General features: G+C 32.7%; 2 protein-coding genes and 1 long non-coding RNA gene across 4 annotated transcripts in view; 1 reads left to right on the forward strand and 2 right to left on the reverse strand.

Annotated features, from left to right (window-relative positions):
- The window catches only part of LOC132734566 (adapter molecule Crk-like), a 10,614-nt gene extending 9,698 nt beyond the window's left edge, over positions 1-916 (forward strand). For both annotated transcript variants that reach the window (XM_060721334.1, XM_060721333.1), the window contains one exon: positions 782-916. In XM_060721334.1, coding sequence (XP_060577317.1) covers positions 782-898 — 117 coding nt within the window. In that variant the 3' untranslated portion in view covers positions 899-916. The remainder of the gene's footprint in view (positions 1-781) is intronic.
- Positions 917-5,472: 4,556 nt separating this feature from the next.
- Positions 5,473-8,330, reverse strand: LOC132734564 (multimerin-2-like). Its single transcript, XM_060721330.1, has 3 exons — positions 8,085-8,330; positions 6,796-7,071; positions 5,473-5,938 (listed from the first exon to the last, which is right to left on the reverse strand). Exons 1-3 carry the CDS (start codon positions 8,209-8,211, stop codon positions 5,487-5,489), a joined length of 855 nt encoding a protein of 284 aa, XP_060577313.1. The 5' UTR covers positions 8,212-8,330; the 3' UTR covers positions 5,473-5,486.
- An 8,628-nt stretch (positions 8,331-16,958) lies between these two features.
- On the reverse strand, positions 16,959-18,292 carry LOC132734563 (uncharacterized). The gene is made up of 2 exons (XR_009626340.1): positions 18,037-18,292; positions 16,959-17,574 (listed from the first exon to the last, which is right to left on the reverse strand). It is a non-coding gene; the product is annotated as an uncharacterized LOC132734563 (long non-coding RNA).
- Between the last annotated feature and the right edge of the window lie 5,132 nt (positions 18,293-23,424).

Below are 23,424 nucleotides of genomic sequence, written 5' to 3' on the forward strand. Positions count from 1 at the left end.
TACTTATTTACTACAGGTAGTCATACCTATTTACTACAGGTAGTCATACCTATTGACTACATACATATTGGATACAGGTAGTCATACCTATTGACCACATACCTATTGGCTACAGGTAGTCATACCTATTGACTACATACCTATTGACTACAGGTAGTCATAACTATTGGCCACATACCTATTGACTACAGGTAGTCATAACTATTGGCTACAGGTAGTCATACCTATTGACTACATACCTATTGACTACAGGTAGTCATAACTATTGACCACATACCTATTGACTACAGGTAGTCATAACTATTGGCTACAGGTAGTCATACCTATTGACTACATACCTATTGGCTACATGTAGTCATACCTATTGACTACATACCTATTGACTATATACCTATTGACTAGAGTAGCCTCAGCTATTATTCTGGTAGCATCAACTTTGTCTCTTTTAGCATACATTGATATTGACATTGACAAGTACAAAATGATAGCCTTCCTGACATTTGGTGTACTAGTATGAACATTTTATTACATTTTACAAGGTCTCTACTTATTCAAATCAATAAATCCAGTTACCGCACTTGCCATTTCATTCGTTTTATGTAGAAATCGACTAATATTTTAGTTGCTATTAATCTCTCCTTACATGGCAGATGATCATGGCCTATTTTTATAGCTTGTGTGCAAAATGTCTGATCCCTGTTTACATAATCACACGTGGACTTGTCCTAAATTTTATAATTTAAAAGAATGGTCACAAAAAGCTTGTGTTGTTGTTTTTCAGGAAGGTGATATAGTGGTTGTAACAAAGATGTTTGCAAATGGACAGTGGCATGGTGAATGTAAGGGCAAGGAGGGATTGTTTCCAAACAGATATGTGAAATTTCTTGACGAAATGTGAACATTATTTTCATATACATGGTATCAAAAGAATGACTGGAATTTGGAATTATCGGAGATATGTGACTTTTTGTGTAAATTTCGAACTTATAATACAAGATACTACATACGTGGGATACGATATATATCTGCGTTTTTTCATTTTTAGCCATTTTGCGACAATGTGATATATTTTATGTTAAATATTTAGTTGTAATTTTTCAGCGAACTTTGTACAAAGATCATTATCACTACTTCATTTAATTGGACCCCGACATCACTGTCTGAACCTGTTAGAACAATTTAGTATGTAAAAATAAAAGCTTTTGAGGGCTGAAAATTATAGCATGTATGTATATACTGGTAAATAAAGTATGTAAAGAATAAGTAAAAATAATAAAATATTGATTTGTATATATATAGATATTGATAAATAAAGTAAGTAAAAAATAAAAGCTTTGAAAATTAAAAAAATGCATATTGTTTTACTTTATTATGCCTTCAATTCTGCACAATGTTCAAGACATTGAACATGTTGAACAGTTCTTAATATGCAAATATCAACATATAAACAAATGTTGATTATCTTTGAAAAAGTACATATAAAATACCAGTTTCATTAAAAGATGTATTCGATTTTACATTTTTGTTTCCTTAAAACTAAAGTAGAATATAATAGTGTTTATTTATAACTTAGTGTGCTTTAAAGAATAAGATGCATTGATTTGTCAATGCTTTTTTAGAAATGGTATTCAGTAACATGAGAGAAAAAAGAATTCCAAAAAGAACTAAAAAAAAACCTGCAAATTTGTAGTTATTGCAGACTGGGTTTGATTGAGCCTGTTTATGGACGGTAGTGCTATGAGCAAGCTACCGTTCACGTCCACTAGCACTTTGTATAGTTAAACATGGAATAGTTCAACTATCCACAGATGTGTTTAAACGGCGGTGACCATTGAACCTTAAATTTGACGCTTTCGAATCATCCCATGAAAAAAATGGGATATGGTCCCCATGAAAAAGAATGCGTCTTTCCTAAACGAGAAAACAGTTGGCCAAATTTGAATAAACTAGAATATGATACACAAAAAATATATATATATATTGTTGCCAAGACCAATGAAATAACTATTATTCCGTCTTAAATCTGTAAGCGAGGTTTGATAAATTAACATTCTATACTTTAAGACAGGCTGCAGGTTTAACGTAACAATGACACGTTTCGATATGGAGGCAAACGAAACTTTTGTTCCAAAAATATATTTTTAAACATTATTTTGGGATGTACGTTCTTCACGTTGATTGGTTAATGGTATATAGTAATGAATTAAATTTTAATAGATTGTGAAATCATATAAACACGTGTATTTGTTGTTTTACATTCAAAATTATATTTACAATGTACATTCAATTTATACAATTGCATTATCAAATTGTTTTTATTTGTTAGATGTAACTTTAATATAATCACTTTTAATCACTTTTGTTTCATCCCGACAACGGGTGAGAGTATTTGATAGTTCCATCAAACAATTAACATCTTTATTATCAAACAATGTTTAATTGAAAACCGAGTGAATGAATTATCTAATATTTGTATTTTGTTTAATTTGAGAAAATCAAATTGAAATCAGAATGAAAGAGTGTTTGAAATGAAGTCACGTGACAGAAAAGAGTAAATACTGATAGATTTATATCTTCTTTTCCAACAGTTATCTATTTCAATTACAAAACATCATTACAGTTCGCATTATGATGATGAATCGATGTATAAATGTTAAAATCTATGACAATATGCTTTTGAATCAAACATCAAACGAAGTAGCCTTTTCCAATGACATGGTAATAGTATGTGCAGTTTACTGTGATATCCGCGCGAGGTTAAATTTTTTTTTTTCTTTTTTTTTTATTCCACTCGAATTATGCAAACATTCCACTCGAATGATGCAAACACGACAACACGAGGTGATAATTAATTTACGTAATAGATCACGCATTAGAAACAATCATTATAACATGATATATATATTTGAGCTTTTAATTTAAACTATCGCGGGAGAGTTAATATTACTACTAAAATAATATAGCTACTTCAATGGAGTACAATTTATACAATACTTGGCTCATTTAAATCTTAGTATAATTTCTTCAAAATAAACAAAGTTTTTTTTCTTTGGGGGGGGGGGGGGGGAGGGTGTAATCTGTTAAGTTGACATCAGTGTTCATAAGCAGATCAGTAGAATGTATAATATTTTTCTTTATAAATAGTTAGATTTCAAAAAACGTTTCCTGCTGTTAACAAAACACAGACACTCGAAAACGAAATTCATCACCAATAGATCTATGACACAATGAATATATACGTCTGTAAAGTTCTATATGATATTGATGTTCTCTTATAATGGTGTTGAAGTAGCACGAGCAATCCGTGCAATAAAAATCCTAGTGAATGTTATCATTTTCAGGAATATCTTTGCCATGCACAGAAATGTGGCGAGTGCTTTTGCCAAACAGCGTTAAAAACACCTCACACTTTAGGTCAAGGCGATAAAATTGTTATATCAACTTTTAACCATTGATTTTATATACCGCAAACATGGACAAACAATCAACTCACCGTTTGAGGAAAATTGAACGTTCCTCGGGGAATATGGACAGCTACCAAGAACGTTTATAACACAACTATTAAGAGACACGATAATAAAATGTTAATCTTCCTTACGGCATATAATGTAGACATGAACGATGTGCTCATTGACAAAACCATTATATATTTCTGTTCTTTTAGAACTCTTAGTGTGTAATCTCTACACTCTGTCACTAACAAAGAAACACTAATTTCTCAAACATTGCTACAGTGTTATTTCAAATGAGTCGGTTAATTAATTAAGGAGAAAACAGCCTGTAATCATCATCCAAATGAAGTTAATCAACGCTAACAGAATACTGGTTCTATAACAGGATAGTTGAGAACATGTAATAAACAATGAGAATATTGATGAGACTGAGCGCCCTCAAGGAGCAGCGATAAATCTGAAATATGTTCTAAATCCGGTGCATGTAAACGTGCCTTTTACCCGGCTGTTTTCGTACAATGTCATTGCAGGTCCTTATGTAATAGTTTAGTCAATTGTTGTTCATTGTAAGGATCACTGTGTATATTCAATTACATATTTATATAATGATTCTGGAAAGTCGAGGGTCAGGAGTGCACCTGGCACGGTCTGGGGTTCGTGTCATTGCAGGAAGACCTTATTGTAGCTTACATACTTTAGGTCGTGCTCTGGTTGAGTTCAGGTTCACGATAGAGTAGGCGGAGACCACCAGTTCCTGCCGATCTGAAAACTTTTCTATAAATACATTATAAATTGTATTCAATAAAAGCACTTGAATATTACCGAACTTTAACTAAAGGGAAGTAAATGCAACAACATCTGCTATGTAAAGCTATATTTTGTTATCTCCCTTCATCTGCCACGCTCACTTCATCACATTGAAAGTTTTCTAGCATTCTCTAATAGTTTTTCATATGTTTTAGCAGTTATATAACAGTTTTGGCTCTGCACGTACTTGATACTTGAAAGTATACAAATCTAACCTTTAATATCAAATTATTTACCATTATAGTGTTTCGCTAGTATGTAAATGAACTGCTTTTTGAGTCTGATTGTACTTTTATTCATGTTGTTCGATGTCCAATTGGGTTGTACGTTGTATGAAACAGATTTGAGATAAGGGTTTACATTGACTTTTAACATTTTCCTTCTTCCAAATTCCTGCGAACTTTCCTTCTCTATGTGACTTTGTCTTTTTTCTCATACAATTCTACTTACATTAATTCTAAAAGTTTTCAGTTTGGAACTATAACTTAAAGCATGCTTATTCATGCTTATTTTCATGAAAATTTTGAAAATATAATTAAAAGTAATATATTGTGAAAATAACAAAGAAAATAATTTTCACATTGCAAACGGCACTTACAATCCACGTAAATTACCGAAAAAGATGTCGAAATATACATTAATATCGCTTACTGTGTTACACAGGCGCTAGTCACATAATCAAAAATTTTACATAATCGGTCTATATACAACATGTATGTATATAAAGATATAAGGCCCCAAACGTAACAAAAACATCATGCGGAACAAACAAGAACACTACTGCAATAAAAGACCAGATCACGGTTATCTCTTTCTGGTCGCCATCTGAAAGGATCAATCCAAGTGCCAACGCTTTTTATTTCATTAAAATCCCTCAAATAGCAAAGAAATTGGGAAAAGTTTCGCAAAATGCCATTATTTTCAATTCATGTCGTTTTCGACGTCCAATCTATTCATGTATACAAACTTATTTTCATGAAATATTGACGAACCTACGCCAGGAGTTGTAATATTTATTCTACCCTGTGACAATAAAATATGATATAATGATATTTGACACGGTATTCAGCTGATCAATAATTATTGGAAAAAAATGACTCTGCGGAATATTATTCTGAAGGTTTCGGGTTTGAGTCAAGCTGCATAATTATATCCTCACTCTGCGATATAGCTATAGCAAAGATATCTTTACATATTTGTTTTCAATGTCATATTTTATTGACTTAGTTACATTAACATAAGCAATGCCCCAGTGAAACTTGTGTATCTATTGCCAGTGACTGGTGAACCCTGGCAACACGATAGTCGCACCCATACCTCATCCCCCGCATTTAACTGTGTTACCACGGTAACAGATCCTTGTTCCGGATATCCACCGTTTCCATGGCCATACGCACGTGCTAGAACATTTCCGTTCTTAACAAGATCGGCGTGAATCAACGGCTTGGATCCGCCGTCTAGAACAGAGGTGGAAAATATATAAAGACCAGCTGTCGGTGCAACGAAAAGTCCATGATGTGAGTGGTAACCATTGTTAATGTTTAGAAGAACTGTTTCAAATACGACTGTTTGGTTAATACCAGAATGAGGGACAACACTGCCTGCACCAACCACCGCATGAAACGCAACTGCCTCTCCCTGGTCTAACACAAATCTGCTTTCTCTTTTGTCACCAAATTCTTAAAAGGAAATACAAAAATGTACATGTATAAATATATAACGTCGCCCTTTCTTGATCAACTTGCTTTTCATGTTTAAAAAAAATAACAAAAGAAATAAAATTCATAAAATATTTAAAGAAAGTATATCAACTTTGAAAGATAAATAAAGGAACATATCCGACTTTAAAAAAAATTTTCTGTCCATTACATGTACCATGAACCACTTTTCCGGTAATTTCCCTCACTTTTTTGTATTTACGGATGCAGCAGACGATAAAATGTGCCAAAACTCTACTGTGAATCGAAAAATCCGCGCCGAAAACCAACAACAGAGTTTGCTTTTCATTATCTTACAATCAAGAATGTGCTTAACTGTTTTTGTGTAAACACACAGCGAACTTTCATTTGTTAGTATATATGTTGTTCTAAACTCATACTTCATAAATAAAATGACGACGAATGAACAAAGCAGACAGTTAAACATTTCAACTTTCTCACTTACTGTCAAATCCACAATAACGTAACTTTTAGCCTGAGGATATTATGTTGCGGTTATGTGCAGCTTTGGATTTGGAACGGTAATCCATTCAAAGTTTAAAGGATTTCAATATCAAAATACAAAAATCAAGCTTCTCAATTACAAAAGTTTGCACAGATGTACCTTTTGAACTTAAATGTTCTAGCTTTATGGGGAGCGTTGGCCTAGTGGTTAAGTTGTCTGCCTCTCAACCCAGAGATCATTGGTTCGAACTCTACTCGGGTCACGGCCATGTTTCTTCATATGACACCAGTACTGGTTGGTTCCAGGAAGCGGACTCGAAAGTGATAAATTTAAAGTACTCCATCGACACATATTACTAAATCAATATACCAACCAGTATGAGGTGAAGCTGACTGTGGAACATCTTTCTTTCTATCAGTGTTTGCACCAACGTCAGACTCATGTTTTAACTGTTGCACGTGCTGGGCTTCCAAAACGTCAATCTTTTCCTTAATAGTGTCAAGCTCGGTCACCAGTGACTTTATGACGTCATCTTTCTTATTGGATGCGGCTATTTCATGTTTAAGTTCAGCCGATAAATCTGCGTTTATTTTTTCATATACCGCCATCTTCTCTTGTAGTTGGTTGTAATTCTCATTTGAAGTTTTAACTAATAAAAAACAAGCAGACAAGACAAAAGTTAGAAACATTTGGACTAAACATGTTTAAACATACATGTATCTTCGCCTCATCTAAAACGAAAGGGCGATGGAAAGCGGGCATAATTCAACCTTCCGTCTATTTCTGTCCATTGCCGGGTCAAAGCGATTATTTTTATACGGTGCCAAAAACGGTGGTCAATATGTACATCAGGAAGTTAATCGGAACACCTCGGGCGACTTCTTTGGTCATTTTAAGGGGTTGTCGGATGACTCAAAGTATGGCAAGGCCATTAGCGGGTTTTCTTTATCATTTGAATACAGTGTGTTTTTCCCGTAGGTTTGAAAGTTCCCGTTATAACTCGTGCACAGAAACCGTGGTTGCAATTGACCAGTGAATCATACATACACCATCGTTTATTAAGTGAGGAAGCAGGTGTACAGCGTTTTTCTGTTCATAGAGTTTTATTACCTTTCCAAATACATGTAGTAATTTTGAAAATGCGAATATGTGTGAATTTAGGGTAGGGATTTGGGATAGGTGTATTTTATTACGTGTACTAGAGTGAACGCTTACATTTTCATGTTACCAAAATACAGGTATATGCAAAACAGTTATTTGAAATTCTTTACCTTCACATTAAATAATCAAGGTATGTTTGCACAACTGCTTTCATTTCTAAGAAACAACCTCAAAAAGTAGCAAAAAAGTAAAGAAAGGAGTATATTGTATGTCATGCAAAACACTAAATTACTAAAACTAATAATTGCTAAATTGCAAGCGAAGCAAAAGATGGTTCAGATATTTGGAAACTGTAACAGGACACCAAAATAAAAATAAACCTTTGAGAAATAAAGACTCTTCTGGGGCATTATAGGTCTTTAAAGAAGGTACGGTTCTTGTGGCTTTACACTAACCTTCAAACCATAATTTATATGTAATCATGTGCATGCCTTTGGAGCTAGGTGACTGTTTCCATCTCCGCAAATATAAATATAAATAAATTTAGCAAAAAGTGATAACCTTTATGTTCCAAGTCATTTAGTCTGTTTAATATGTCCTTGAAGTTTTCGTGTTGCTCTGCATTCCCTTCGCAAACAACACAGAACACTACCAAGCCAAGTAACGTGAAAGTTCCACCTAGTTTCATGATAATAATAAAATAAATGTGGAATTATTTCAGTTTTTTAACAGTTTCTCACTATCTCTTATCTATTTAAGATAAGCTCACTTGGCCTAAAATAAGCTGATAATGACATTGACTTTATTTTTATAGAGTTCTTCTGCGATACCTATCCATCATGTTTGTAAATCTTATTATATGTCAATAAAAATTTAGAAAAGTGGAACATCACTTGAGTTCTCATTTATCTGTTGAAAAAAACACTGGACTACGGAAACGTGAAAGGGCCTCCAATGAATGAGATCATGATGTCGATGATTTTAATTCAATTAAATTAGACGCTTTAACACAAATCAAATTATTTTATTCACAAACATTAAAAAGAACACGTTTATTTCGCCAAACCTATTCTCGATATGTTTTAAGTTTTTGTCTAGACGAAATGGTATCAGTTCGTCTTTTGTAAAACATTTGTTTTTGTTTTTTTTCACAAAAATTTGCCTAGACAAAAAACGTTTTGAAAAACATGATCTAGTCTTTGCGAACAAAAAACCAGACATCTTACACCTCGTGATCGGACTAAACAGAGGCCATTTAAAATGTATTCACTTCATACAATGACTGCCACCCTTTAACCATTATAACAATCGCAACCTTTCAGCCCTTTTCGTCAATCTTCGGATAAGGACATGATTATGAGTAATTGTCGAGTTGTTCTAATTGGTCTTACTACACTAAATATCACACTCGAAACAAGTTGGCACTGACATCGAAGATGGAAATTCATTAGATAGTGAATATTGAGCTAGCTTTGAACTTCGAGCTAGCTCGATGATCGAAATAAAAATATCAAAGCAGAATTTCAAGCTATTCTTGAAAATTCTATCAAAATAGCTTTGAATTTCGACTAAGCTGTAATATTTTTGTTCAACTACTTCGAGCTTACTTTGAACATCTATTTAACTGAAAAATCAAAAGTTAAAATTTTCCAACTAGATTAATTAGTATTATTGTTATAACTTTAAGCTGACTAATGATAATATATCTAAATCTCTCGGGCTGTGTGCCGTATATACAGTATATACAGTGGAGAATGGAAACGCGCACGAATAACATTATATAGACTGTCAACTAAGAATGCACATAAAACTAGATTAATGCGTTTTTTATTATTTTTATGTCAAACTTATTAACCTCGCTGATTTCAATTATAACTATTTCTGTTAGGAAGCATTCGCAAGAGGTGTGTCTGTTAACGGTGTTTGATCATTTGGACCGTATATGTCACGGAATGTCACTTACATAATAAAACGCTATGACTAGCATATCTTTTATTACGTATTTTTTACTTAAAGGGAAGTAAATGAAACTATATATGTCAAGTAAAGCTACTTTTATTATTGCCCCTCATCTGTCAGTGCACTGTATTCAAGTTTTAGTGGAATTTCTCCTTTTTTATTCCCCATCTTTTTCTTGTTGTTAAGCACCAGACTTCTCCATTTGTACCTTGATAATGATTCGCATGATTACTAAAATAGTATAGTTCAATACTTTTCATGCACAATGATATTGTGTTACATGTATAAAATTGCTGTAACGACACAGTTATGACAATTGAAATCGTCGATTTAATGCTACGCATGCCTTTTTTATTTATATCATTTTCCGTTCTCCTTCTATTCTAATTTCGGTTTTTCTTTAACACTTAACCTACCAATATTTATTACATGTTCACTAAAAATTTCTATGTCTCTCCAGTGACAACTTTTATTTCAATAAAATCACATTGGTAAAACAAAATAATAATAATTTAAAAAACATTCATACAAAGAATAGAAATTGAAACACTATTTTTGAATAACAATACTGTACCCATAAGCAATAATTATTGTACAATTACTTTGTTTGTATGTATATTCTTTTTATGTATTGACCATTTCCCACTGCTTATAATTTTATATATAAATTGGCATGCATTATATTGCAGAATTTAATATTTTGTAATATGTGCCTTCCAAATAAAGAGTATGTCCTGTTCTGTTTTATTCATAATAATTTCACTTTTTATTATCATTTTGACCCACCTGATATTTCAATTGCGCCGCATGTTTTTCTGGTAACCACTTGATACCGGTATACATGCGTGAATATAAACGATTAATATTCTCATTTCACGTCTTTACTTACTTTCTGATATGGTATTTATACAACTTAATTGAATATTCATTTCAATGCATGTACAAAACTTATGTCAATTTGTTTCCTGTTCGATTTGATAACCCCCCTCGATAAAATTTGCATGCGATACAGACTTTTTATCTCGATCATTGTTAACAGATAGAACAAAAGAAGAAAGAAATGTTTGGGGAAAAAATTAAGAATCAGGCTATATCTTTTTGCCTACTTGATGATTCTTAATCGTTTCTTCTTTTCTCTTCTATAAATTCATCTTTCTCACCTTAGGTTCTCATATGAAGTGCGATAATACGCCAATTTCTCTGTCTTTTTTCTGTATTCAAATTCATGTTGAATATTCAACAACGTTTTTTTACTACATAATATCCTTAAAATGGAAATAGCCTCTATTATGGTTTAATGTTGCGTAAATAAAAGAGCACACGCGTATTGTTTTAATATCAGTAGCGTGAGAATAAATGGTGTGATAAGGATAATTGTAATTTTCAATATATCAAGTAAAAGTTAACCTAAAATAAGTGAATTCATAGATATAAAAACAAACAATACATTATTTATATATTTTAGAAACCGAAAGTACAAAATACCAACCTGTTGACACTTAGTCGGATTTGTTTAAAATTGTACATCAGTGGGCATATTTAAATTAAAAATGGTTGTCAGACATATTTTCAATCATAATTGTACTGAACAGACTTTATCTTCGTTTGGATGTCAAATATATACATTAGTTTTACAGTACCGAGGATTACACTCTGTGTTTCTGACGTGGTAAAAGTATTAACTCTGAGGTGATTATAGATAATAGCCGAGGACGTTCCAATTGGCCTAATTTAAGTCCAGAGTTATGGTTCTTGTGCAAGGGATCTACAGTACAACTTTGACCCGATATACACGTGTGTAAAACCTTCTCAGACAGTATCAATCAAATATCAGGTATTTCTTTAGGAATTGCAATAAATAAACCTTATTGTTGAATAAGTAGTTATATGAATAGTATTATTATAAAGATCAGTACCCGCAGGTTATCGCCAAAAGTAGATAAGTATTTTTGCCCGTTATGAAAAAAACCAAATATCAAGGGAATCTTATGAGAAACTGTTATCGGCCAGACGATAACGATCGACACGGTTCAGGCACATAACAGAAGCAATCGGCTGCACAAATTTCAGCAGTGGAACCTTTTTGCGACGGACGCGCCCTCAACATCTTTACCTTGTCAATGGAAAAAAATCTTAAAAATACACCATTAATTGCTGATGGTTTTAACCAAAAATATTTTTAATGAGACATATCCAAGAGAAATAAAAATTGAAATACTAATGACTTATATTTTATTGTCTATATGCCAACTATGATATAACACGAAGCAATTCTAACATTCTCGCATGTATTATGTATTATGCTTGAAGTTTATTAGAATGTTATTTTAGAACAATTTCGTTCACAGTTTTTTCGTTTTGCAAATAAATCGAAAAGGACACTTATTTACAAGTTTGACCAGAGTTTTGAGGCATAAATTTTATTCTGCATTTAAAAATTTGGACGTGTTCTGCTTGAAAGTAGAAAATCTGACTGATATCAGATTGGGACACCTAAAATAGATTTCTCTTAAAATCTTGAACTTGTATGGAACAAATTGTCTCTGTTATATCTTTTGTGTTTCGTTTTTTTTTCTTCTGAAAAAGCCTTGCATGTCCGTCGCATTCAGCACTTTCTTTTACAATCACACTATATATCAAAGTCTTTGATATTTAGTGTGATTGTAAAAGAAAGTGCAAGATGGAGACTTTTTAATGTGACTTTATTATTTAGAGGAACCACTCACACCTTTGCTTTTTATACTGTTTGTTAATGATGTAAGCGATTATTAAGATTTTAATAATTTGACAGATATTGACCTAAAGCAACTTTCTGTATATCTGTTGCTTTTGGTCCATAACGTTTTTAATAACTACAAATAAAACAATGACCAAATTCTATGAAAAGATGTTTTAGTTTATTATACCCCCAAAAACGAAGTTTGGGGGGTATATAGGAGTCACCCGGTGGTCGGTCGGTCGGTCGGTCGGTTGGTCGGTCGGTCGGTCGGTCCAGACGTCCGTTGCATTTTCCTTGTCCGGAGCATAACTTGAGGACTAATGGTTGGAATTCAATATAACTACATACAATGGTCAAGCACATTGAGAGGAAGTGCAGTGCACAAGAACCATAACTTTATATTGACTAATTACAGAGTTATTGCCCTTTGTTACTTTTCCTTGTCCGGGGCATAACTTGAAAACTACTGGTTGGAATTCAAAACAACTTCATACAATTGTCAAACACATTAAGGGGAAGTGCAGTGCACAAGAATCATAACTCTATCTAAAGTAATTACAGAGTTATTGCCCTTTGTTACTTTTCCATTGCTTTTTTTTTGTCCGGACCATAACTTAAAGACTAATAGTTTGAATTCAATATAACTACATACAATGGTCAAGCACATTGAATGGAAGTGCAGTGCACAAGAACCATAACTCTATCTTGACTAATTACAGAGTTATTGCCCTTTGTTACTTTTCCTTGTCTGGGGCATAACTTGAAAACTACTGGTTGGAATTCAAAACAACTTCATACAATTGTCAAACACAATAAGGGGAAGTGCAGTGCACAAGAACCATAACTCTATCTAAAGTAATTACAGAGTTATTGCCCTTTGTTACTTTTCCATTGATTTTTTGTCAAGCACATTGAGAGGAAGTGCAGTGCACAAGAACCATAACTCTATCTTGACTAATTAAAGAGTTATTGCCCTTTGTTACTTTTCCTTGTCCGTGGCATAACTTGAAAACTACTGGTTGGAATTCAAAACAACTTCATACAATTGTCAAACACAATAAGGGGAAGTGCAGTGCACAAGAACCATAACTCTATCTAAAGTAATTACAGAGTTATTGCCCTTTGTTACTTTTCCATTGCCTTTTTTGTCCGGACCATAACTTGAAGACTAATGGTTGGAATTCAATATAACTTCATACAATGGTCAAGCACATTGAGAGAAAGTGCAGTGCACAAGAACCATAACTACATCTTGACTAATTACAGAGTTATTGCCCTTTGTTACTTTTCCTTGTCCAGAGCATAACTTGAAAACTACTGTTTGGAATTCAATACAATTTCATACAGTTGTCAAGGACATTAAAAGGAAGTACAGTGCACAAGAGCCATAACTCCATTCTGACAAAATACAGAGTTACTGCCCTTTGATACTTTTCCTTGTTAGGAGCATAACTTAAAACGTACTGGTTGGAATTCAAAACAACTTCATACAATGACCAAGCACAATAAGAGGAAGTGCAGTGCACAAGAACGATAATTCTATCTTCAGTATTTATAGAGTTATTGCCCTTTGTTCCTTTTCTTTGTATTTCTGGATTTATTACAGAGTAATTCAATTAAACTTCATTGAAAGGAAATGCAACATATAAGAACCACAACTATCTTTAATTGCCCACAACCATAACTCTATATTTCAATTCTTTTACAAGGTATTCTGTTACAAGTAACATCCTCATTTCCGAAGCACTCTTGTGGGGTAATAATCACATTTAGTGATAGTTCTAGTTGAATCATGTTCTTATTATTTTACATCAAATAAGAAGAGGTTGTGGTAAGAATACCTATTATATCTTGTCATATAAAATAGGGGCATACAAATATTATTTTATTAAAATTATCTTGATAGAAATCTAAACATTTGTGAAAATTGTCGAGAAAGTCTATCATGCCGATTTCAAACTATAATCGTTTTTAGTTGTTCTCTATCCAATTCCACACAATTCACAGTAAAAATATGCATAAAACTTTAACTTTTGCTTAATTTCAATTTTTTTACAAAAAAAAGTTTAAAAAAATCAAAATCTGGCCAAACAACAAAAAGAAATTGAGAGAAAAAAAAACACCTCATATGGGGTTTGACCCCACGCCCTATCAAAACTCTGTGTGAATACTCTTTAGAAAGGAGATTCTGCATAAGGCATCCAATACCTTAATAACAATAATGATAGTTCTATTTTGTGTGACATTTTTCTACAACAATGTACGCTATTACAATTAAATGTTTATAACTGAGTGTTCAGAATTAAAATCTAGGTCTTTCAGAGTTATTTTATATCTTTAATCTTGATATGAGTTATTTTCCCATTATACAAAGACGGTTGCGTGACCAGGATATTCAAGATTGGAATTTTAGTTTGAATGCATCAAGCCAATAAGAATAGTATGCACAATTAAAAAAGCTTATAGTGGTAAAACAAAATTTAATGTCATTGAACACCTTGAATATAAATTATCATTTATCTTATTTTATTTGAATTTCTGAATTCCATTCGCCACATTTGTCGCCATTTTGGCTCATTTATATTTATCTTTTTCCTTCCATTTCTATTTATACAGTGATTTGTCATCCTATTGATTGTGTTGATTTTTACTCAGTCTGTTGAATGCGAATGTGTTCTCAAGTAGCGTTGAGAGTATGAAAATTACCAGGAACTGAAAATAAAAGTAAGCAAAAAAAATTAAAAAATAAAACTTTCAAGGATATGAAATAGGGTCACATCACTCACGGAGCGAAAACATTACCACTACAATAGATACAAAATGATCAATTGCATAGCTGGTAAATAAGTTGGGCAATAAATTGTATGCTTTTATATAAGGATTTTCGACACCCCTATTTGTCAATATCGATGTAAACAGATAATGTAACGAATAGCGAACTCGAAATACACGTATTTCGTTTTTTTCCATCATATTAAATAACATGACGTATATTTTTATTAGCTGCATAATTGTGAAAGGATTCGGTTAATGGATGACTACTGAAATATGAAACTCAACAACTTTGTAATATTTTCAGAAAATAGGTTGTCCTGAATACGTGTTTTAAAAATGAATAAATAATTGGATGACTTTACTGTAATATGAAACTCAACTAACTTGTAATATTTTCGAAAACTAGGAGGTCGTGGAAATAAATAAATAAGTAAATAAAATGAAAAAAAAAAGAAAATATACCTATTGTTGTCTATGCTTGTTAGAAATATAAAGCATAGAGATGTCAAAACGGGAAGAAATAGTTTACTTCTTTAAACACATTGTTTTAGCTTTTCAATCATTTTTCATTATACTGTATAGATCTAGGAGTTATCTCCATTTGGGGTTAGATAATATTTTCGTTAATTAATTAGATCAAAATCAAAAACAAGCTCTACATTTAAACTGCATAAAAAATCTAAATGCGGAATGATGAAACATTCATGATATAAACTATTTTAGCGTTGAAAAACTAAATAGGATGTCGACGTGTATATCCTATTGGTTTTCAAATAATTTTCGAATCATTTACTGACGTTTAAATCATTTGTACATTCATATCTAATCACATTAAAAAGTAAGCACAGATTCACTTATTTAGAAACTTATTTTTAGCTCTTTGGCCATTACATACGCCTTACTATTCTAACATCTCAATAATCATAAACTAAACGTATAGATTAACATGTTCCGCAATTAACTTCTGCTGTTGTTTAAGGTGTCTGTCTCTCAACCAAGGGATCATGGGCTCAAGCCCTTCTCGGGTCACGACCACGTTTCTTTATATGACACCAGTACTGGTTGGTTCCAGGAAGCGGACTCGAAAGTGATTGATGTAAGTTGCAAGAACTTGTTTTGCAATCGAGTCTCAAGCTAAGACGTTTGACCTCATTTATGACGCTTGCGTATAACATTGTATGTCATTAGGACCCAAAATCCCAAGACGGTCTCACTAACATTCAGAAATTTCAAGGTCTCTTTTGAGCATATATTTAGTATTCCATTTATTTCTAATGCATTGCTATTAATTAGATTTTTTTATCTAACTTAAAGCGGTTTAATCGAAATAAAATATTCAAAAGTAAACCATGTATCCAAGATAAAAGCATGATAAAAAGAGAATTAATCAGGATAAAACGGATACATTTTTGTTATCGGGATCCCGACATATAACACTGTATTCTCTTTTTATCGTTTCTATTGTAATTTGTTATGGGGCGTCCAAGGCTGAATGGATTAGGTAGTTGGCTTCACACCGCGATGGTAACTATCCAGCTAGCTTACGAAACGTCGGTGGTTCTAGTCAGGTGCCTGATTGTGCCTGAAATAATGCACGTGAGGTTTTCCTGCACCAGTAAACCTGGAAAGTTGCCATATGACATTATACTGTTTGGTGCGACGTAAATCCAAAACAGAACAAAAATGTTTGGTGATGGTCCTTTGTATGTTTGTTTATTTTATTGTGAAGGTTATAAGAAAATATTTAATTTAGACATACTCGCTCTTAAATGACAAATGAATGTTTTTTAATGAGGGGATAGAGTCCTCATCTCCTAATAGACAGGATTTTATAGTATGGACTGTGCAGTTGTCCCACCATAAACTCACTCAGCCTATTTAAATTATCATAAAAAATCTATAAATGTATGCTGTGTTTTACATATGTCTTTTAATCTCATCATGTAAAGTTGGGATAATAATAGATAAGGAACACATATTGCTTCAAGTTTATATGCGATACATTCTATTGTTATTTGAATTTCAATACATATAATTTCTACGGTATGAATATGGTAGTTTATAACACGACTTGCTAAATGTCAGACTTTTATAAGTTACATTTTGAATAATAATCATCGTTATCAAAATATCATATTTATAGTTATACTTAAAACTCAAACACTTTTATAGATATACAATAGTTAGGTTATTAATAAAACAATCAGGAACAATGTTAAAGAATTTTCGCTTTTCAAACTCAAGTATTGTCCTAATATCAGATAACAAGTTTGTTCAATAAACTGGATATTACTTTAGAATGCGTTTCTAAGTAGCTATGAAAGTTACTACTTTTTATACTTTCTGTTCACTGAGACAAGATTAGGCGGGTTTCCAGTGTGCTTATAAACATCTGACTTCGGCCCGTGACCGTACTGATACGGATTAGGTTTTGTGATCTGCGCTATTGCTTTTTCAGGTTTGCCCATATAATCAGCTGAGACTTGATACCTATCACCAACGTCACGTTGTAATGCGTCGTTAGCTTTCATATGATTGGGTAGAAAACGTCCTTTGTTATCACGGAATTCATTGCCTGCCATTTTGCAACCTGGTGAACTGGTAAATAAATGTAAATAATACAATATAATTTAAATTAAAATGCACTGAGGTTATTCTGATAATCGTTTTCATAGCTTCACATTTCTGTTTAAACAGAAACAAACAAAACGAACTATAAAAGTATATCAACTGTTGTCATCACATCAATCAAGTACAATGTTAATGATACATTGTTTTGATGATATAATGTTTTATAAACTCCAACAAACATAACAAACGTAAACAGGGTAAAAGTGGTGTTTCTTGACTTGTGGCTTTGTTCACAACGTAAAATCTTAACAAATTATCCCACGAAACTGCTAACAGACAGACAGACGGACGACCATGTGAAAAATATTAAACGCTGAAATTCTTTTGGGCGTCTAAGAATTGTAATTAAAGCTTTTAAGACAGCACCGAAATTGCAAATTAATAACTTTAAAACAACCAGTTCTATTAACAAATTACGTAACAAATTACCTGTTAATGACAAATGCACGTCTCACCTTGTCTGCCTGTCGATTTAAATCCGTCAATGATAAATATGGAAAACCTTGATGTGATCGAACACACAAGTAAACCGAAAAACAAGTTTCTAACACTAGATTTACCCACTTTGGAGATGTTTGTTACTTGTGTCCGCATGATCTGCATAAAGTGGTTTATATACCGTCTAAGTTACGGTCATGTGATTATAATTTTCGAAAAACACACGCACAAAAAATCAACTTTAAGTTTACCTTAACCTTGTTTTATTTTTATCTCTACTCGTATATTTTAATTTCAATGTAATCATACATGTAGTAAATGAGCATTTTGTATGGAAGTGAAAATAAAAACTTTGATAACATTTTGGCTACTTTTACGACACATTACTGCACATTTAACGCAATTTTTGTAAGTTGTTAAACATTTTATATAATCTTAATCTATTATTAAAACAGTATCAAACAAATATTTGCCATTTCTCTAATGAATTAAAAAAAATTATCATATATTTCTGATACAAAATGTGCCATTAAGCTGTTTAAATCGTTTATCTTTTTTCTTATTATGCTATGTATCTAATCACTGTTTATCCCCGTGCAAATGTCTTAAAAGTATATGTTCAAATACTTGTTACATTTTAGAGAAATCCGATATATTCACAGACAATTTCAAAATAATACAATATACAAGAAATGAGACTTCTATACAAGTAACAAACAAGACTATATAAGCACCGGCGCATATAATAGTATAACTTTTACGTTTTCAACAAATTTGTGAATATAATTATATTGGTGAAACATTAAGAGTAGAAACGGTTTTGATGACCTGTGCCGGTAAAGTCAAGTATAATGCAAATCATATATTCAGAAAATAAAGAACATATTTACAAGATCCCAAAATTTCAGGAAATAAAGATAAGGGAATGATTACGAACTTTTTCTCGTTTATCATAAAACAAGAGTTATTTAATCTCATTTGGTATATTTAAAAAAGTTATATGACTTCACTATAAAACTGAGATTGCTATTACAAAAATATAATTTTAAGGCCTATAATGAAAAAGATAATGAAAAAGAAAGACAGAAAACTGCCATGTTTACTATAAATATACGCATGAAAAACACCAGTCCAGAGGAAATAGCCAGAATGTTTAAATTTGGGAGTTTCAATGCCCTGTTAAGAACACAGCGACTGTACGTATCTTACATGTCTTACTAGACAATTGTGATGTCAGACGAAAGGTAAAATATCGAAAGAGATTGTCGATCTTTCCTTTTTTTAAAAAAAACGCTCAGAATTACCTAAAGAATGATGGATAATACGAACAAGCGATCATCATAAGTAGCATTTCTTTACTTTAATGAATGTGACCGGGGATAAAAGGTCAATATTGTGTTTGTGCTAAACAAGTATTCTTCCTGTAAGTTTCCAAGAGGGTAATATTGAACGGAAGTAGCAGTTGCTTGTTATTGTATAACATGGTATACATCGAAGTATATACGCTTGCAAGAGAAGATGCAAATTTTTTCTTGATCTACTGAAAATTCTATCAAAATAGCTTTGAATTTCGACTAAGCTGTAACATTTTTGTTCAACAACTTCGAGCTTACTTTGAACATCTATTTAACTGAAAAATCAAAAGTTAAAATTTTTCAACTGGATTAATTAGTATTATTGTTATAACTTTAAGCTGGCTAATGATAATATAAATAAATCTCTCGGGCTGTGTGCCGTATATACAGTGGAGAATGGAAACGCGCACGAATAACATTATATAGACTGTCAACTAAGAATGCACATAAAACTAGATTAATGCGTTTTGTTATTTATATGTCAAACTTATTAACCTCGCTGATTTCAATTATAACTATTTCTGTTAGGAAGCATTCGTAAGGGGTGTGTCTGTTTACAGTGTTTGATCACTTGGACCGTATATATTACTGAACCTATATGTCACAACGTATATGTCAAAGGTGTGGGACATATTCCGCCGAATTAATCACAGATGTCATTATATGCCATATACGTTTCTGCAATTTGGAAGTAAATGCCTGACCGTATATGTCACTCATTCTTTTATTTTTACTTCTGTGTCAATACACAGCTACTTGCTTTGTCGAAAATATGTGTAACATATTTTTGACACTTGAATAAAATGTCGACTTTGCATGCCCCCCACTCTGAGAGGGAGGGGTGATTTAAACTTTTTTTCTTGTTCGCGCGCCTGTGCCTGCGTACATGCGATTGTTCGTCCCGGAATCCTAAGTGCTGTTCCATAAATAATTTAGTTAGGGTCATGAAATTTTACATTGTAACATTGGTCAGCATTATGTTATTGTGAACCTGAGGTTTTGTTTGTCGACGGTCAAGCCAGAGTTATTGCCCTTGACTTAGTCAAATCGGAAATCACGTGTAGCTTCAACAGTTTTAGGGGCATGGTCATGAAACATAACATGAATGTAGGTGTCCACCTGATGTTTAGCTTGTCGATTCCCGTAGTAATGCCAGTAAGTGTCCTTTACTTAGTCAAAATCAGCAATTTTCACCTGGGGTTTCGCTTTTCGATTCGGGCAGTCATGTCAGAATTATTGGCTTCTGTTTGCAGACCTCTATATGCAGTACATATGATATATGCGGATTAACAGGGAAATAACGTGGGTGATATTAGGAATTTGTTGTCTTACATATAAATTATTTTATAACACATAAAATACATTCATATTAACTGTGACAAACATCAAAAGCTCAATTGAAGATTGTATGGAGAAATAAAAAACAACTTTATTGATATTTGGGCTTTATCAAGCCATAAGTATAATACGAACAAAACTATGGTAATTTTGACAATAAGCACAATGTCACAATGAAAATGATTAATCTGCACAAACGATAAGAACTTTTGTAAGTTATCAGTCAAAGCTTGTGTCAAATGATACACAAATCTCCAGAAAGTATTTCCAGTTACCTGTCCGTAAAATAAAAGAACACCAAATACTCATAGAATACCCTCTAACGTTGCGTGTCTATTGATGAGTTGAGTTAAGGATGTTTATATAGCAATCTAACTGAAGAAACAAATCTCATATTTAGGATTAAAGAAAGAATTGAATTTTGACGATTCAGGTCACGTTTTGTATGGCTTTTTTTCTTTTTGCTTAATATGGCTGCAATAATATTTCTTCCAATGACATTTCTCCTCACCTTCATTGATTTCTTCGTGTGATACTTTTCCGTTATGAGAAAATTAAGTCATTATATTAATACATTTGACAATGAGTTTACAATTTGAATAGCTTTTAACTTTGAAAAAGTAAAGCTTCTGTAAAAAGAAACAAAAGACAATGTTGTTCTATTTATTTGATTCATTAGAAAAATATGACTTTAGTCTGTCCCTTCAAAAATTGAATATTTCATTTTTTATTAAATATAATAGCAAAATCATTTAAAATATTGTCATGTTATCCGTCAATATATCTTCTTTTTTTTCAAGAAAACAGTAATATGGTCAAAATGTTAAAATTGGACCTTATATTTGTTTCAATCAAAAACAATGTTATTCACTCTGGTGTTGGCGATCATCTTCTAGAAAACACGTTCCTATATTTGGTTTTCTGAAATTCTGTAAACCGCGACAATTGTGTTTTGACCACATTGTTTGGGAATTTGAACATGCTGACTATGAAGCATTACGTGAAGATATAAATACCTTTGCATTGGAAAACTGCTTAGATGCAGATGGTAACATATATGCCAATAACGTAATCAATCAGATACAAACACTTGCTAAAAATAACATCCCTAACAAATTGATTAAGGTAAGACCGTTAGATGTTCCATGGATGAAAAATCAATCAGAGTTAATATCCGTAATCGAAAACGTCTGTATAAAAAAGCTAGAATGACAAATTCACAATATTACTGACAAAGATTCAAATCCATTCGTAATGAAACAATATTATTGATACGGGAATTCAAGTCAAACTACTTTTGTAAACTCTCAAATAAACTGAAAAACCAAGAACCAGTGGCAAGGAACACAGGCGGATCCCAAGACTCTGAAATCTTTTATTTCATCAACAATTATAAGTAGCATTTCACCACTGACAGATCCCTTAAACAGAAATACTGTTTACACAAATAACGATAATGCAAATATTCTGAATAACTTCTTCGTAGAACAAATGTCTATTAACGATGAGAACAGAGAGCCACCTTACATAAGATCACCACATCCCTGTTTCAACGATATTGTGCTTAGCCCTTATGAAGTAAAAGATGTTCTTCTTTCGTTACAAATTGACAAAGCAGTAGGTCCAGATTGTATAAGTTATAGAATTTTACGCGAGGCTTCTCATGAACTATCTTTTGCCCTTGTGTGACTTATTCAATGCTTCTCTAAGATATTGTGAAGTTCCAATCAAATAGACAGAGGCAAATGTCACTGCAGTTCACAACAAGAGCACCGCTAGGCGGGGTGTTATATGCCCGAAAGTACTTTAGCTGTAGGTTGATTTATGCTTGAATTATTGAACGAAAACTGTTTCCAGTTTAAAGGTGATAGTAACCTTGATCTTTGACCTTGTGACCCCAAAATCAAGGGGTCTTATACCCAATATGAACAATCATCCTATGAAGTTTGAATACAGTAGGCCAAATGGAACTTTATGTTAAGTTATGCTCCAAAAACTATTTTCAGTATTTAGCTAATAATGACCTTGACCTTTGACCTTGTGACCCAAAAATCAATAAAGGTCTTCTACCCAATATGGACAATCATCCTATGAAGTTTGAAAACTGTGGGCCAAATGGAACTTAAGTTATGCTCCGGAAACCATTTTCAGTTTTACGGTTATAGTGACCTTGACCTTTGACCTTGTGATACCAAAATCAATAGGGGTCTTCTACCCAATATGGACAATCATCCTATGAAGTTTGAATACTGTGGGCCAAATGGAACTTAAGTTATGCTCCGGAAACCAAATTGCTAACGGACGGACGGACAGACGGACGCCAGGGGGTATAACATAATATGTCCGAAATTCTTTCGGGCATATAAAAAGGGCGATACATCTCTCCCAAATAACTATAGACCCATATCACTTTTGAACACTACAGAAAGTATTTGAGCGACTTGTATTTAAACGCATCTTAAACTTTCTTAAAGTAAATAATTTTCTGTCTACTACTCGGTCTGGTTATATCCCTGGTGATTCTACAGTAAATAAGATGGCCTTCATTTATGATACACTTTGTAGATGACTTGACAATGGCCTTGAAATTCGTGTGGTTTTCTTTGATATCAGTGAAGCGTTTGACAAGGTTTGGCATATAGGCCTCCTTTCGAAACTAAAGCACGCATGTATATTGGTTCAATAG

The sequence above is a fragment of the Ruditapes philippinarum genome, unplaced genomic scaffold (assembly GCF_026571515.1).
Source record: "Ruditapes philippinarum isolate M1 unplaced genomic scaffold, ASM2657151v2 ctg1683_1_1_1_1, whole genome shotgun sequence".
Taxonomy (NCBI): Eukaryota; Metazoa; Mollusca; class Bivalvia; order Venerida; family Veneridae; genus Ruditapes; species Ruditapes philippinarum.

What these genes read in the sequence shown, in the direction of transcription:
- LOC132734564 (XM_060721330.1), bottom strand. Translation starts at nt 8,211, where the DNA reads ATGAAACTAGGTGGAACTTTCACGTTACTTGGCTTGGTAGTGTTCTGT. An exon ending in AAATGACTTGGAACATAAAG is followed by an intron (nt 7,072 to 8,084) that starts GTTATCACTTTT and finishes GTTTTTTATTAG; the next exon opens with TTAAAACTTCAAATGAGAAT. An exon ending in GTCAGCTTCACCTCATACTG is followed by an intron (nt 5,939 to 6,795) that starts GTTGGTATATTG and finishes TTTCCTTTTAAG; the next exon opens with AATTTGGTGACAAAAGAGAA.